Source organism: Rhinopithecus bieti, unplaced genomic scaffold, assembly GCF_001698545.2.
Source record: "Rhinopithecus bieti isolate Rb0 unplaced genomic scaffold, ASM169854v2 scaffold_11744, whole genome shotgun sequence".
Classification (NCBI taxonomy): Eukaryota; Metazoa; Chordata; class Mammalia; order Primates; family Cercopithecidae; genus Rhinopithecus; species Rhinopithecus bieti.
Genome location: NW_016807094.1, coordinates 547,133 through 559,962, shown reverse-complemented (window position 1 = coordinate 559,962; position 12,830 = coordinate 547,133). Strand labels below are relative to the sequence as shown.

The 12,830-nt window shown below is 53.9% G+C and overlaps 1 protein-coding gene across 1 annotated transcript; it reads right to left on the bottom strand.

Moving 5' to 3' along the window:
* Positions 1-7,645: 7,645 nt before the first annotated feature.
* LOC108534672 (keratin, type I cytoskeletal 14) lies at positions 7,646-12,118 on the bottom strand. The gene is made up of 8 exons (XM_017880142.1): positions 11,523-12,118; positions 10,191-10,273; positions 9,473-9,629; positions 8,999-9,160; positions 8,790-8,915; positions 8,474-8,694; positions 8,334-8,380; positions 7,646-7,772 (listed from the first exon to the last, which is right to left on the bottom strand). The coding sequence occupies exons 1-8, from the start codon at positions 12,036-12,038 to the stop codon at positions 7,675-7,677; spliced, it is 1,410 nt and encodes a 469-aa protein (XP_017735631.1). The 5' UTR covers positions 12,039-12,118; the 3' UTR covers positions 7,646-7,674.
* Positions 12,119-12,830: the final 712 nt, after the last annotated feature.

Here is a 12,830-nt window from a genome sequence, read left to right as displayed (position 1 = left end):
TTTTTTGTATTTTTAGTAGAGACGAGGTTTCGCTGTGTTAGCCAGGAAGGTCTCTATCTCCTGACCTCGTGATCCGCCCACCTCGGCCTCCCAAAGTGCTGGGGGATTACAGGCATGAGCCACCGCACCCAGCCTCTACTTTCTTAAACAGTTTTAAACAATTCAAGGTCTTTGCCAAGCTCTGCTGGGAAGCCCAGAATCTCCTGCAATGTGTTCCAAGGCCTGAGAAGTTACCCTCTTTCCCATGCCCATGCTGATGCCACCACTCTGGTTGGGACATAAGCCCCAGGTCCTGGGTCCTTGAGTTGGATGAAGAAGTCGGTGGTGCTGTGGGTGGGCCACCCTGGAAAGATCCAGCAGAGTGGCATTTTCAGAACCCTGCTCTGTCATCTGCAAATGTATCTGTGTTGGGGGATCCTAAGAACAGCTGAGACCCGCCTGACTGAGCAGAAGCTCCCTGCTGGGGCACCCCGGCCAGCTAAGCCTCTTGAGAGATGGCCCTGCTTTCCAGCCCTGGTGCCAAACCCCAACCCCTGTCCTCACCCACCTTCTCCACTTCCCACCCTCCAGCCCTGTCCTAAGCCTCACCCAGCCCAAAGCGGCAGGTTTTGTCCCTCAGAATTCCTCCCAGCTGCCGGGGAAAGTGAGCTGGGCATGAGGACCACTGTGGGGTGGAGAGCACAGTAGCCCCCCAGCCAGGCAGGGCTGGGTCACCGGCCAGCCTCTCCCTCCCTTCCTCTGTGATCCTCAAAGCTGGCCTCAGTTTCCTCATGAGAAGCTCCTTCATGCACTGTTGCCAAGGGCCATAAAGACAGAGGGCTCCCGCCCGTAATCCCAGCACTTTGGGAGGCCAAGGCGGGCAGATCACAAAGTCAGGAGATCGAGACCATCCTGGCTAACATGGTGAAACCCCACCTCTACTGAAAACAAAAGAAATTAGCCAGGCGTGGTGGCAGGCACCTGTAGTCCCAGCTACTCGGGAGACTGAAGCAGGAGAATGGTGTGAACCCGGGAAGCAGAGCTTGCAGTGAGCGGAGATCGCACCACTGCACTCCAGCCTGGGCGACAGAGTGAGACTCTGTCTCAAAAAAAAAAAAAAGAAAAAGAAAAGGCAGAGGATTCCCTAGATGAATGCCCAACTGCTGCCCACATGTAGCCCCTGCCACATTGGCCCTCCTCCCCCCACATCTGGCCTTGTTCCAATACAAAGAGGAGCTTGCTGTGCTTGCAGCTCCTACGGTCCAGATAGGCGGTCTTGCTCCAGCTGCAGCAGAGCACCATCTCTTCCCTTCTCCCAAGCTCTCTGCCTGGCATAGGAACCAGACTGGGCAAGATGGGGCCAGGGATGAGGAAGGCCAACAGCCGTGGCCTGAGTGAATGATTTCTTCTAAGTCATGTGACATGGCTCACTCTTCCAACCTCTCAGGGCTCAGGGTCTGCCCTCTGAGCCCCACCTTCAACACCTCCCATGGGAGCCCTCCAAAGAATGAACCAGGAATGGAAACGGGCGAGCCCATGGCACCCTGGCACCTGAGACCCAGCGAGAATCAACACTGCCTCACCAGCCAATGTGCAAGGCTGCAGCCTAGACCCAGTGCCAGGATCCCAAATGCAGGCCCTCCCCTTGGGGAGTGGATGGAGTAGGAGAGAAGGGGCTGCAAGGACCCACACAGGCAGACAGAGGGACAGAGAGGGAACAAAAGATTCCACTTGCAAGGTGTCCCCAGAGGCAAAGGTATCATCCACTGGGGACATGGAGACCTGGAAGCAGCACAAGGACAGCTTTGCTCTGGTCGTGGGAGCCCTCTTGCTTGTCTGCAAGCAGCCTCCCACACCCCCAATTTACTCCCCATTGCTGTCTGTCATTGATCCCCAGGTGGGGCCAGGGAGGGACCTGAGTCAGCATGTGGCTGGCTGCTGGGAGAGGGAGCACCAGCTGAGTCACGGCTCCTCCCCTGGAGCATCCATGAGCCATCCAGGCAGGTGTGCACTGCCCACTGGCGCAGGGCTGTGGGTACCTGCACCTGTCTGTCAACACTGATTCTTTCTCACATAACAGGCACTTGCCACCACCCTGCCCAGCCAAACCCTCTCAAACCACAGTGAGGGGATGGAGTGGGCCCACATAGTTGCCTCCACTTGAGTCTAGGCACCCCAGGCTTGTGTCTGCTAGAACACACTTAGCAGAGAGGCTGAGAGCACTGGCTTCGGAGCCAGGCAGGTCATAGTGTAAAGTCAGATTCTTCCACTTATTTGGGGAAAGTTGCTTCCCCTCTGTCAACCTGTTTCCTCACTGTAAATTCGGATTCATCCTTTATTGAGCACCTCCTATGTGCCAGGCATTGGGTTGAGTGCTGGGGATAAAGTAATCTTGATGAACAGTTATGGGATAAAATAGACCTACAAAAATAAACATGCAATTCACAACTGAGGTGAGCATGGTTGGTGGGAGAATGCAGAGCACATAATAAAGGGTGTGGCATGGTCTGGGGCACCAGCAACCTTCTCCCTGAGAAAGAGACACTTGAGTGAAGGGGGAGGAAAAAGGGGAGGGGCATACAGCACGTGCAAATGTCCTGAGGTAGGAACAAGCAAAGTGACTGCCAGGGCAGGAGTCCTGTGTGGCTAAAGGGCAGTGGGTTAAGTCAAGCAAAGGATTTCATTGGGAAAAAATAAATAATCTGACCTTGGCCAGGCATAGTGGCTCACACCTATAATCCCAGCACTTTGGGAGGCCGAGGCGGTCGGATCACCTGAGGTCAGGAGTTCGAGTTCAGCCTGGCCAACATGGTAAAACCCTGTCTCCACTAAAAATACAAAAATTAGCTGGGTGTGGTGGTGGACATCTGTAATCCCAGCTACTTGGGAGACTGAGGCAGGAGAATTGCTTGAATCTGGGAGGCTGAGGTTGCAGTGAGCCCAGATCACGCCACTGCACTCCAGCCTGGGCGACAGAGCGAGACTCGGTCTCAAAAAAACAAATAAATAAAAAACATTTTTTTAAAATAGTTCTGGCCTCATGAGGTTGTTGTGAGGTTTAAAAGAGCTCATATTGTAAAACTGCTGGTGTGGGGCCCAGCACATAATGAGACATCGTCCTGACTGTCGGCGGCACTGTGGCTGCTCCTGGCTTCCCCATGGACCGTCTGGGCGACTCGGGTTCTCAGCTCCCTTGCTTATTATTAGCCCATCCCTCTGGCCTATTAAGCCCCCATTAAGATCAAAGACTTGTGCCTGTGGGGCCTGGGGAGGACACAGGATGGTTGGAGGATCATAGTTCCTTCCATCAAGGAGCGTCCAGTGTTGCAGGCAAGACCCTCGTTGGCCGGGCGCGGTGGCTCAAGCCTGTAATCCCAGCACTTTGGGAGGCCGAGACAGGCGGATCACGAAGTCAGGAGATTGAGACCATCCTGGCTAACACGGTGAAACCCCGTCTCTACTAACAACTACAAAAAACTAGCCGGGCGACGTGGCGGCGCCTGTAGTCCCAGCTACCCGGGAGGCTGAGACAGGAGAATGGCGTGAACCCGGGAGGCGGCGCTTGCAGTGAGCTGAGATCCGGCCACAGCACTCCAGCCTGGGTGACAGAGCGAGACTCCGTCTCAAAAAAAAAAAAAAAAGACCCTCGTTGCTTTGCCTGCACTGTCGAATTTAATCTTCACCAACTGTTTTAGGAGGTATGTGTTAATTTTGAAATCATTTTACAGGTAAGGAAATTTAGGCTCAGAGAGGGTACCTTGGCCACAGTTACAGAGCTAAACAAGGCGGGAATGGAGCCAGGGCCTGCCCTCCAGTGAGCAGGAGCTACAGTGGACACAGGCTCAGAGCTCCTGCTCTCTGTCCCAAGCCCCACACATGCGCTGGGTCCCTCTCTACCTTCTTCCTCATGTCGTCTCTTTTCTTATTCAGTCTGTCTGAATTCACCCCTATCTCCTCTACACCTAAAACAGTAAATTTCGATAAATATGTGTGAATGAACGAATGAATGAATGAATGAATGAATGCTCCTCCCTGCCTAGTATGGGCCCAGGGCCCTCACTATCCTCTCTTTCCCTGACTCTGTCTCTCTGTCTCTCAACTCTATATCCATTTGTTTCTATTTCTGTGTGTCTCTTTTTGCCCTCTCTCTCATGCCAAGTCACCCTCAAAGTTCACCAGAGCATCTTAAAGGAAAAAGGCTTCCTTTTCCAGGCCTGGCCTTACAGGTGACAGTGGCACAGAGGGAAGCCCCATCGGGAAAGCTCGCGCTCAGCAAACAGCAATGGAGGAGGAGCTGGTGACTGCCCTGCACCTGCCTGAGGCCGGTCCATTGCCCTGGAAGTCCCTGACATCCCCTTCTCCCCTTTGTGGCAGCCTCCAAGCTCAGTGAGGTGGGCCAGGGAACCTCCTGGGGTCCCACCAGGATATCAGGACCCCCCAGCCCCTGGGGATCAGGCCTCCTTGGGGCTGCCTCCTCTGACATCTTCCTGTCGCCTATGTTACCCAAGCCAGGTTGTCTGTGGCCTTGGGGAAGTGCCATTTGCCTGATTAGGTAGGACGTACGCCAGTTGCTGCCTATAGAGTTCCCTGGACACATTAGAGATCTTTTCACTATAAAAAAAAAGCTCCCAAAATCCTGAATTTCAAGGTCGGTTCCACCCCATAAAGCAAAAACGATGGAATAAGCTAAGAAAAACGCACACTGATCCCATGCGTCTCTCAGTTTTATCTCATCCCTGAGAAAGAACGGAACAGGAATGAAGCCACCCAGGACGTGGCAAAGCCTGAGCATGGACAGGACTTTGCCACTTTCAGTCTGTAGGACCTGGAGCAAGCCAGTCTCGCTACGGTGAGGTTGGAGGAGTGTTCTAGGTGGCTCACCTAGCACTGCCCCATTCTGAGTGCTGGAGGGTGGAAAGAGGGTTTACAGGGAGGCGGAGCCAGAGAGGTCACCTGACCAGCCCCAGGATTCAGAGACGCAATCCCACCTGCCTCCACTAGACTGTGCTATCGAGTCACCTTGCCGGTCTATTGTTTAGCTGAGTGGAGGCCAAGGGAAGGCAGTCAGCATTGTCGGAGCTGCTGGGCTCGTATCTTGAGATGGATGCTTGTGGCTGCCAAGCTCTGTGAATAAGAGCCCTGTTTATCAGCAGGATCCAAACACTAGCCCTACCCTCCCCAGTGACGTATGGTGGGGAAATCCCGGGAGGAGGGGAGTCCATGTGAGACCCCTGGGGCCACTGCCCTGTCTGACCTCTTCCTCTGGAGCCTGACAGTACAGAGTGGGACCACCTCCCAGCCTCCCTGCTTGACTTCCTCGTCTCCTGGTTCTGAGCCTGCTTTCAGCCAGGTGATCCCGCCATTTTTACCCACAAGCAAGCCCAGGTCTCCTATGTATTCCCTGCAAACAGTAACGGCAACCACTCAGAGAGGAGGCTTGCCCCACTGCACCCCAGTCTAAGAGACCTCACGTTTCTATATTCCTCTAAAGCAGATCTCCTTTGGGCAGAGACTTTAATCTGGCACCGCCTCCAAGGTAGAGAGGTGTCTGGGGATTCTTATGAAGTTCAGGGCGTTCTGGGCTTCAGGCCCCACTGGTGACTCTTGCGGTATTTTGCTCTCTGTCCAGGCCCATGTGACCTCTCAAATGTGGGCCACTCCCAAGATTCTTTGCCACACTTGGACAGGAGGTTCATTGCCCCACTGGGAACCTTAGGAACCAGAGTCCAACACCCCCAGGAGTATCACAAAGCCCCTCATCACACTAGGGTCCTGTACCCTCTAGGGTCCTCAAACCCACCTCTTCTCATTCTCTGAGGAAGCACCCTCAAACCTTCCTCCTTCCTGAGTTGTCCCCTGTACCCCTGAAACTCTAGTACTTCACCTCCAGGATGGCCCATCCTCACCCAGGGTCACCCAAGGTCAACCTTTTTGATGACAAAACTTAGCTTAAAAAATATCCCAGAGTTTCAGAAACACAAAGCAGTCCTCTTTTTCCTGGGGTGGAGGTAGGAACAAGAGAAACCAACATCTCTTCATTCCTTTTCCTAATAACTCACCCCATTACCATTTATAGGGTGCTGACTATGTGCCAAACACAATGCCAAATTCATTGCCTGCATGAGGTCATTCACTCTTGTATCAGCCTTATGCAGTAAAGGTGTTTATTCCCTACCTTGTGAAAGAGGAAATATGGGGTTCAGTACCTTGCCCAAACTCTTCAAGGCTATTCAGCGTAGGAGCCAGGACTCCAACCCAGGTAGTCTGATTCAAAAGCTCAGGCTTTTAGATCCCTTGCCCAAATTTAGTCTTCTTTCAGTCTCTCCCCTACCATTGACTCCCCCTACAAGTTTTCTTCACGCAGCCCAATGAATGAGCTGTTGAAACTGACACAGGACTAGTCAACTCTTTCCTAGCTTGGGGCAGTGAGCCCCACCCACCTCTGGAATCTTCACCACTTACTAGGGTGAGGCTCCTTCCCTTCCCACTCCTTTTCTAGCCCCCCAAAGAGAAGGAAAGGAATTCCCCACCCAGGGGAGGCTCCTACAGTCCTGACTCTTAAGGTATAGTCACTCATTGGATTCTTGTATCAACCTCAAGAAGCAGGGCTCAGCATCCTTACTATACAAGTAAAGACACTGAGACTCAGACTTCCCAAGCTCACATCTGTTACAGAACAGAGCGAGGGTTAAAAACCAGTATATTCCCAAACCCTCTAAAAATGCTCTCATCATGGATAGATAATCACCATACCCTAGAGATAGTTTACCCAGTATCGCCAGCACAGCCATGCCTTGAGCCAGCACTATGCCAGGCCCTGTACATTCTTCCAGTGAATTATCCCAACAAACCCATGAGGTAGGTACTATCATTATGCCCCTTTTACAGAAATGGAAGCTGAGGCTGGGAGATGGTCATCAACTTGCCCTAGGTCAACCAAGTGTAAGAAGGATTAGATCCAGCGCTGGAGGCAAGGGAAGGTGGGGTGGAGGGAGACAAGAATGTCAGGAGAGTTTGAGTTCCTACCTTCAGTTCATGGACCTCCAGTAAGGAGCTCTAGGAGACCCCTGAACCCTATGACATTGTATGCAAATGTATGTATGCTTATTTGAAGGTAGGGGACAGAGGAAATATCTATAGTTTTCTATATTCTCCAAGGAATCCCTGATCACAAAAACATTAGGAATCCTTGACCTAACATAGTGCCTGACATAGAGTCACTCAATATCTAGTGAATGAATAAACACACATGACAATGAGTGAGTAAATGAATGAATATCCTTCCATATCCTAGGAGACACCACATAACCTGGTACACACATCCATCTGTGTCTTCTGAGATGGCGAAAGATATCCTGGGACCTGAGCCCAATCCACCCCCAGGACCTTTCTCCCAGTTCCAGGGGCCATAGCCAGGTGCTATGACAAGCTCCAAAGATGCTTCTCCCACTTTCTCCCCACCCCCACTCCTAACAATGACCAGACATAGGCGAGAATTATGCAACTCAGATAATGAAGCTGTATTGATTGCCAGGAGGGGGTGAGGGTGAAGCAGGGTCCAGGTGTGAAGTTCTTAGGGGTTAGGAGAGGGGATCTTCCAGTGGGATCTGTGCTTAGGGGTTAGGAGAGGGGATCTTCCAGTGGGATCTGTGTCCACACTGGAGGCCTCCTAGGCCTGAGCGGGGCTGGGCAGCCTCAGTTCTTGGTGCGAAGGACCTGCTCGTGGGTGGACACCACCTTGCCATCGTGCACATCCATGACCTTTGTGCGGATCTGGCGGCTGGAGGAGGTCACTGGGGAAGAGGCGGGAAGAGGACGTTACGAGAGGTGAACAGACAACAGACTAATCAGAAGTAAGGAGGCCAAGAAGGTGAGGAAACTCAAACTGACTCCCCGTTGTCCTCTCCCCTGATTACTGCTTCACTCCCTGCTGTTGCCCAAGCACTGATACCATCAACACTTTTCTTTCAGACTAGGGCTCCGAAAGGTCAGAGACAGAGTCTTTGTCCTCAGATTAGAGCTTCCTAAGAGCTCACACCCGGCTGGTTCCATTCATATGCAACCAATGGAGTGGCCTCAGTGGGAAGAGCCCTGCAGGGCCCTGTTCATGGTGCTGACCACCACAGCAATGGGATCTGCCACAGACACCAGGAAGAAGTAAGAGGTGGGGGCTGCCTCTCCTAGTCCTAAGGAGAGTTTGGAAAATAGCTTCTTCCACCCAAGGAGGTTCACAAGGGAAACTGGGTGACAGCACTAGAGCTCAGCCCTTCACAGAGCCCCTAGCCAATGCCTAGACCCACTTGGGGTACAGAGGGTGGCCTGGAGCCCAGGCCTGCAGAGGAGGAAGGTCTTACCATCTCTGGATGACTGCGAGCCAGAGGAGAACTGGGAGGAGGAGAGGCTGTGAAGACAGAGAAGGGCAAGATCATTAGATACATGGTGGGGCCGTCAGAGTGCCATGGGGGGACGGACTAAGGGGAGGGCCAAGACTCACTGGGCGTCCTCGCCCTCCAGCAGGCGGCGGTAGGTGGCGATCTCCTGCTCCAGCCGTGTCTTCACGTCCAGCAGGATCTTGTACTCCTGGTTCTGCTGCTCCATCTCGCAGCGTAGCTGGGCCAGCTGTTCCTCTACGCTGCCAATCATATCCTGAATCTGGGCCAGCTGCATGCAGTAGCGGCCTTTGGTCTCCTCCAGGCTGTTCTCCAGGGATGCTTTCTGTGAGGGAGAGAAAGGGAATCCAGGATGAGTGAGTGTGGCCGTTCTCTCCCTGCCAGTCCTGGGCGCACCACCGTGCCTGGCACTATTCCTACCATGCTGAGCTGGGACTGCAGCTCAATCTCCAGGTTCTGCACGGTGCGCCGGAGTTCCGAGATCTCACTCTTGCCGCTCTGCACCAGCTCGCTGTTGGTGGCCACCTCGCGGTTCAGCTCCTCTGTCTGCAAAAAAGAGAACGCCGTTCACACCAGAAGGCCCCAAAAGGCAGGTGGTCTGGGTTCCTTCCACCTCAAATGACACCCACCTTGGTGAAGAACCATTCCTCAGCATCCTTGCGGTTCTTCTCCGCCATCTTCTCATACTGGTCACGCATCTCGTTCAGAATGCGGCTCAGGTCCACGCCAGGTGCAGCGTCCATCTCCACATTGACATCTCCACCCACCTGGCCTCTCAGGGCGTTCATCTCCTGCACAACCAGGGACAGTCCACAGTCAGAAGTTTCACCATGGCAGCGGATTGGGGTTCCTTAGTAAGGCCTGAATACTGCCCTCCCACCATCACAATTCTGTCTTGACTCTCCCTTCTCTCTCTCTCTCTCTCTCTTTTTTTTTTTTTTTTTTTTTGGACAGGGTCTAGCCTTGCCCAGGCTGGACTCAAACTCCTGGGTTCAAGTGATCCTCCCGTCTCAGCCTCCCAAGCAGCTGGGACTATGGGCACACACCACTGTACCCAGCCTCCCTGTGCTTCTTTTAAGCTGGCTTCTCCATATAGTTCTCACCTCCTCGTGGTTCTTCTTCAGGTAGGCCAGCTCCTCCTTCAGGCTCTCAATCTGCATCTCCAGGTCAGCTCTGGCCAAGGTCAGTTCATCCAGCACCCTGCGCAGGCCATTGATGTCGGCCTCCACACTCATGCGCAGGTTCAGCTCTGTCTCATACCTGTAATGACCCCAGAGAAAAGGAATGAGACACCCACCCTGACCACAGTGAGGGCTTTGTTCTCGTCTCCCTGCAGCTTCTCCCAGAGCTGGTGCCTTGTGGGTGGTTTAAGGAGCCGATCTTGAAAATGGCATGGTGGAACAAAGTGCCCATTGATTGCTCAGATATGAACATTCCTGGGGCCTGGGGATAAGGCAGTTCATCTTGCTGCAGAATTCAGGAGGGGGTTGCGCTTCTAACTTCAGCCAACAAATAATGCGTAAGTCCTCCAACTATGATTCCTTCCTATACTTCAAGGGCAGTTGGGGGAGTGGAAAGTGCCTCTCCCTAAAGCAGCGGTTCTGAAACCTGGCTATGGACCAGAATCACCCAGGTAACCTGCTATAAATAGCTGAATCAGAACTCCAAGGGTGGGGCCCAAGAGTCTTATTCTTTTATAAGCACCACAGGGAGTTTTCATGCAGCTATCCTGGCACTGGCTAGTTCTATTTGGGAAACACTGCTCCAAAAATGCCCTACTTTGGGGACACTGGGTGTTCTGGCCCACCATTGCAAACTCACTTGGTGCGGAAGTCATCCGCGGCCAGGCGGGCATTGTCAATCTGCAGAAGGACGTTGGCATTGTCCACTGTGGCTGTGAGAATCTGCAGGTTGGAAAGGGCACAAGTAATTTGTCAAATGGACTTCACAAGCTGGACTTCACTGTAACCTACGTTAAGCTCTTGCCTCATGTTCTTGCCTGAATTCCCCTCTTCCTCCACAAAACTTGACCACAACAGCCTAGAGGAAAACCCCAGATGCCCCAAGCCTGTCCTAAGACTTTGCTAACTCCTGGTCACCAGACAGGGTAGATGTAGCCCAGGGCTTAGAATCAAAAGCCCAGGAGTTCTGGCCCCGATTCTGCCACTGACTTGCTGCAAAATCTGATGGGTCTTGGGGTTTCAAGGTCCCCGCCTCCAGGTGAGGAGAATAATCTGAGGCTCCCTAGCCCTCCTTCCTGAGCTGGCCTCTCTTCTCTCTGCATCAGCCAGCCCTGCCAGTCCTCTGCAGATGTGCACATTCCTTTTCAAGCTTACAGGCCATGGGACTTCAAATGGAACTTTCTTAAGAGGTAAAACCCAACTGATACAGGGGATTAGAAAAGAGGACTCAGAGGAAAAATAAGAAGATATATTGGCCCTGAGTCTGGTTGGAGTTCCCTACCTCATCACTGAATTTCCCTAATCCATGCAAGGCATTAGAGCCCAGCAGACTCCTGCTGGGAGGGCTCCCAGGTGATGTGGGAGCAGGGGGCCGGAGTCAGAGGGCACAAGCCTGCCAGTCTCCCTCTGTGCAGGGCACATCAAGGGGCCACACTGATTGTCTCTGCAGGCTCTCCATGCCCGCCTGGCTGTAGGGAGGGACCAGCCTCTACCAAGGCTTATGGGCGGCGGCAGCCACAACCCAGACTAGTGAGCTAATGAGCGGTTTGGATGTCTTGCCTGGTCCCGTTAGAGCCTCACTCCTCCCCCGTGCTGGAGAACAAGTAGCTGCCTCCTGTGCTGGAAGGTAGGGCACAAGGGCCCCAGCCTTGGCTCTGGCATTAATTTGCTATGTGACCTACAGCTGGTCACAGCACCTCTCGAAGCTTCAACTGCTTCCTCTGTAAAATGTAAGGACAGGAATCACTGATCTCACATGGTCTGAGGATTTGAGATCGGAAGGGGATGAGGAGGCTGGGGAAGGGAGAGCATCTTCTCACTGATCAGCTTTTAGGGCATCCAAGACCTCGAAAGAAGGAATCTGGGGTGGACTCTGTCCTATAGAGAAATCTTAAGGTGTCAGTGGCCTGGGACGTCTATTGTTCCCAGAAGGAGCTAGCTGGAATGGCACCTCTGCTGCCCATTCACCCACCTTGTTCCTCAGGTCCTCGATGGTCTTGAAGTAGGGACTGTAGTCTTTGATCTCAGCGGGCCGCTGCCTCTGGTACCAGTCGCGGATCTTCACCTCCAGGTCGGCGTTGGCCTCCTCCAGAGCACGCACCTTGTCCAGGTAGGAGGCCAGGCGGTCGTTGAGGTTCTGCATGGTCACCTTCTCACTGCCCACCAGAAGCCCATCACCACCAGCAAAGCCACCACCCAAGCCACCACCCAAGCCAGCACCAAGGCCACCACCATATCCTCCCCCGAAGCCACTACCAAAGCTGCTGCTGCTGCTGAAGCCACCGCCATAGCCGCCCCCCAGCCCGTAGGCTCCCCCAGAGGAGAAGCGGGAGGAGGAGACAGACAGGCCTCCACCATAGGTGCTGGGGGCGCGGCAGGACCCTCCGGCCAGGACGGAGGAGATGCGGCTGGAGCCGCCCCCGATGCCGCCCCCGAAGGAGCCCTTCATGGAGCTGGAGGAGGTGAACTGGCGGCTGCAGGTGGTCATGGTGCGGAGGAGGGAAGTGAGCGAGCGAGCAGCTGCTGAGTGGAGAGAAGGTGCTCGGGTAAATTGGAAAGGGATGCGAGTGCTTTATACCCATGGGTAGGGGGCGGGCCTGGCACTTTCCATTCCCCTTGGCTTTCATCACCCACAGGCTAGCGCCAACTCCCAGCCAGGTCCCTCCTCTCCTCCGCCTCATCATGTCTGTCATATTTTACTGGAAACTCATTGTTTGGGGTGTTTTGGGCTTTCTTCTCCCGCCAGGCGTGATTCACAGGGGGAGGTGTGGGCCTGCAGGCTACACTTTCCCATCGGGCCCTGGGAGTCCCAGCCCTCAGGAACCCGCACACTGGGCTCAGCCAGGGTGACAGAGAGCAGGGCCTCTGCACCTTAAACCTGGTGACCTGCTGGCTCTCCATGAACTGGATGGGCCTGTAACGTCCACTTAGAGGAAGCCCGCCGCTGCAGGGGACGGACACCCGGCTGGAGGGTACCAGTATGGCAAGGTCACCTTGGGCACAGACAGGCCTCCCTCACTGTGACCTTCTATTAGTGACAAGGAGGTCTGGGGGTCCCTCCCAGGCCTGACCTGCCGTGCTGTGCTGAGAAGCCTGCCCCATCCCTGAAATACACCCAGCCAGTCACGGGTATCATGATTCCCACCCCAACACCCCCATCAAAGAGAAATCCAGACAGCTCTCCCCAGCCCTGCGCACAGACGCTAATATCCTCCCTATGGTGAGGATCTCACATCCACCACACACCAGCGGATGGGCCCACAGCATAGGGCAGGTGGCC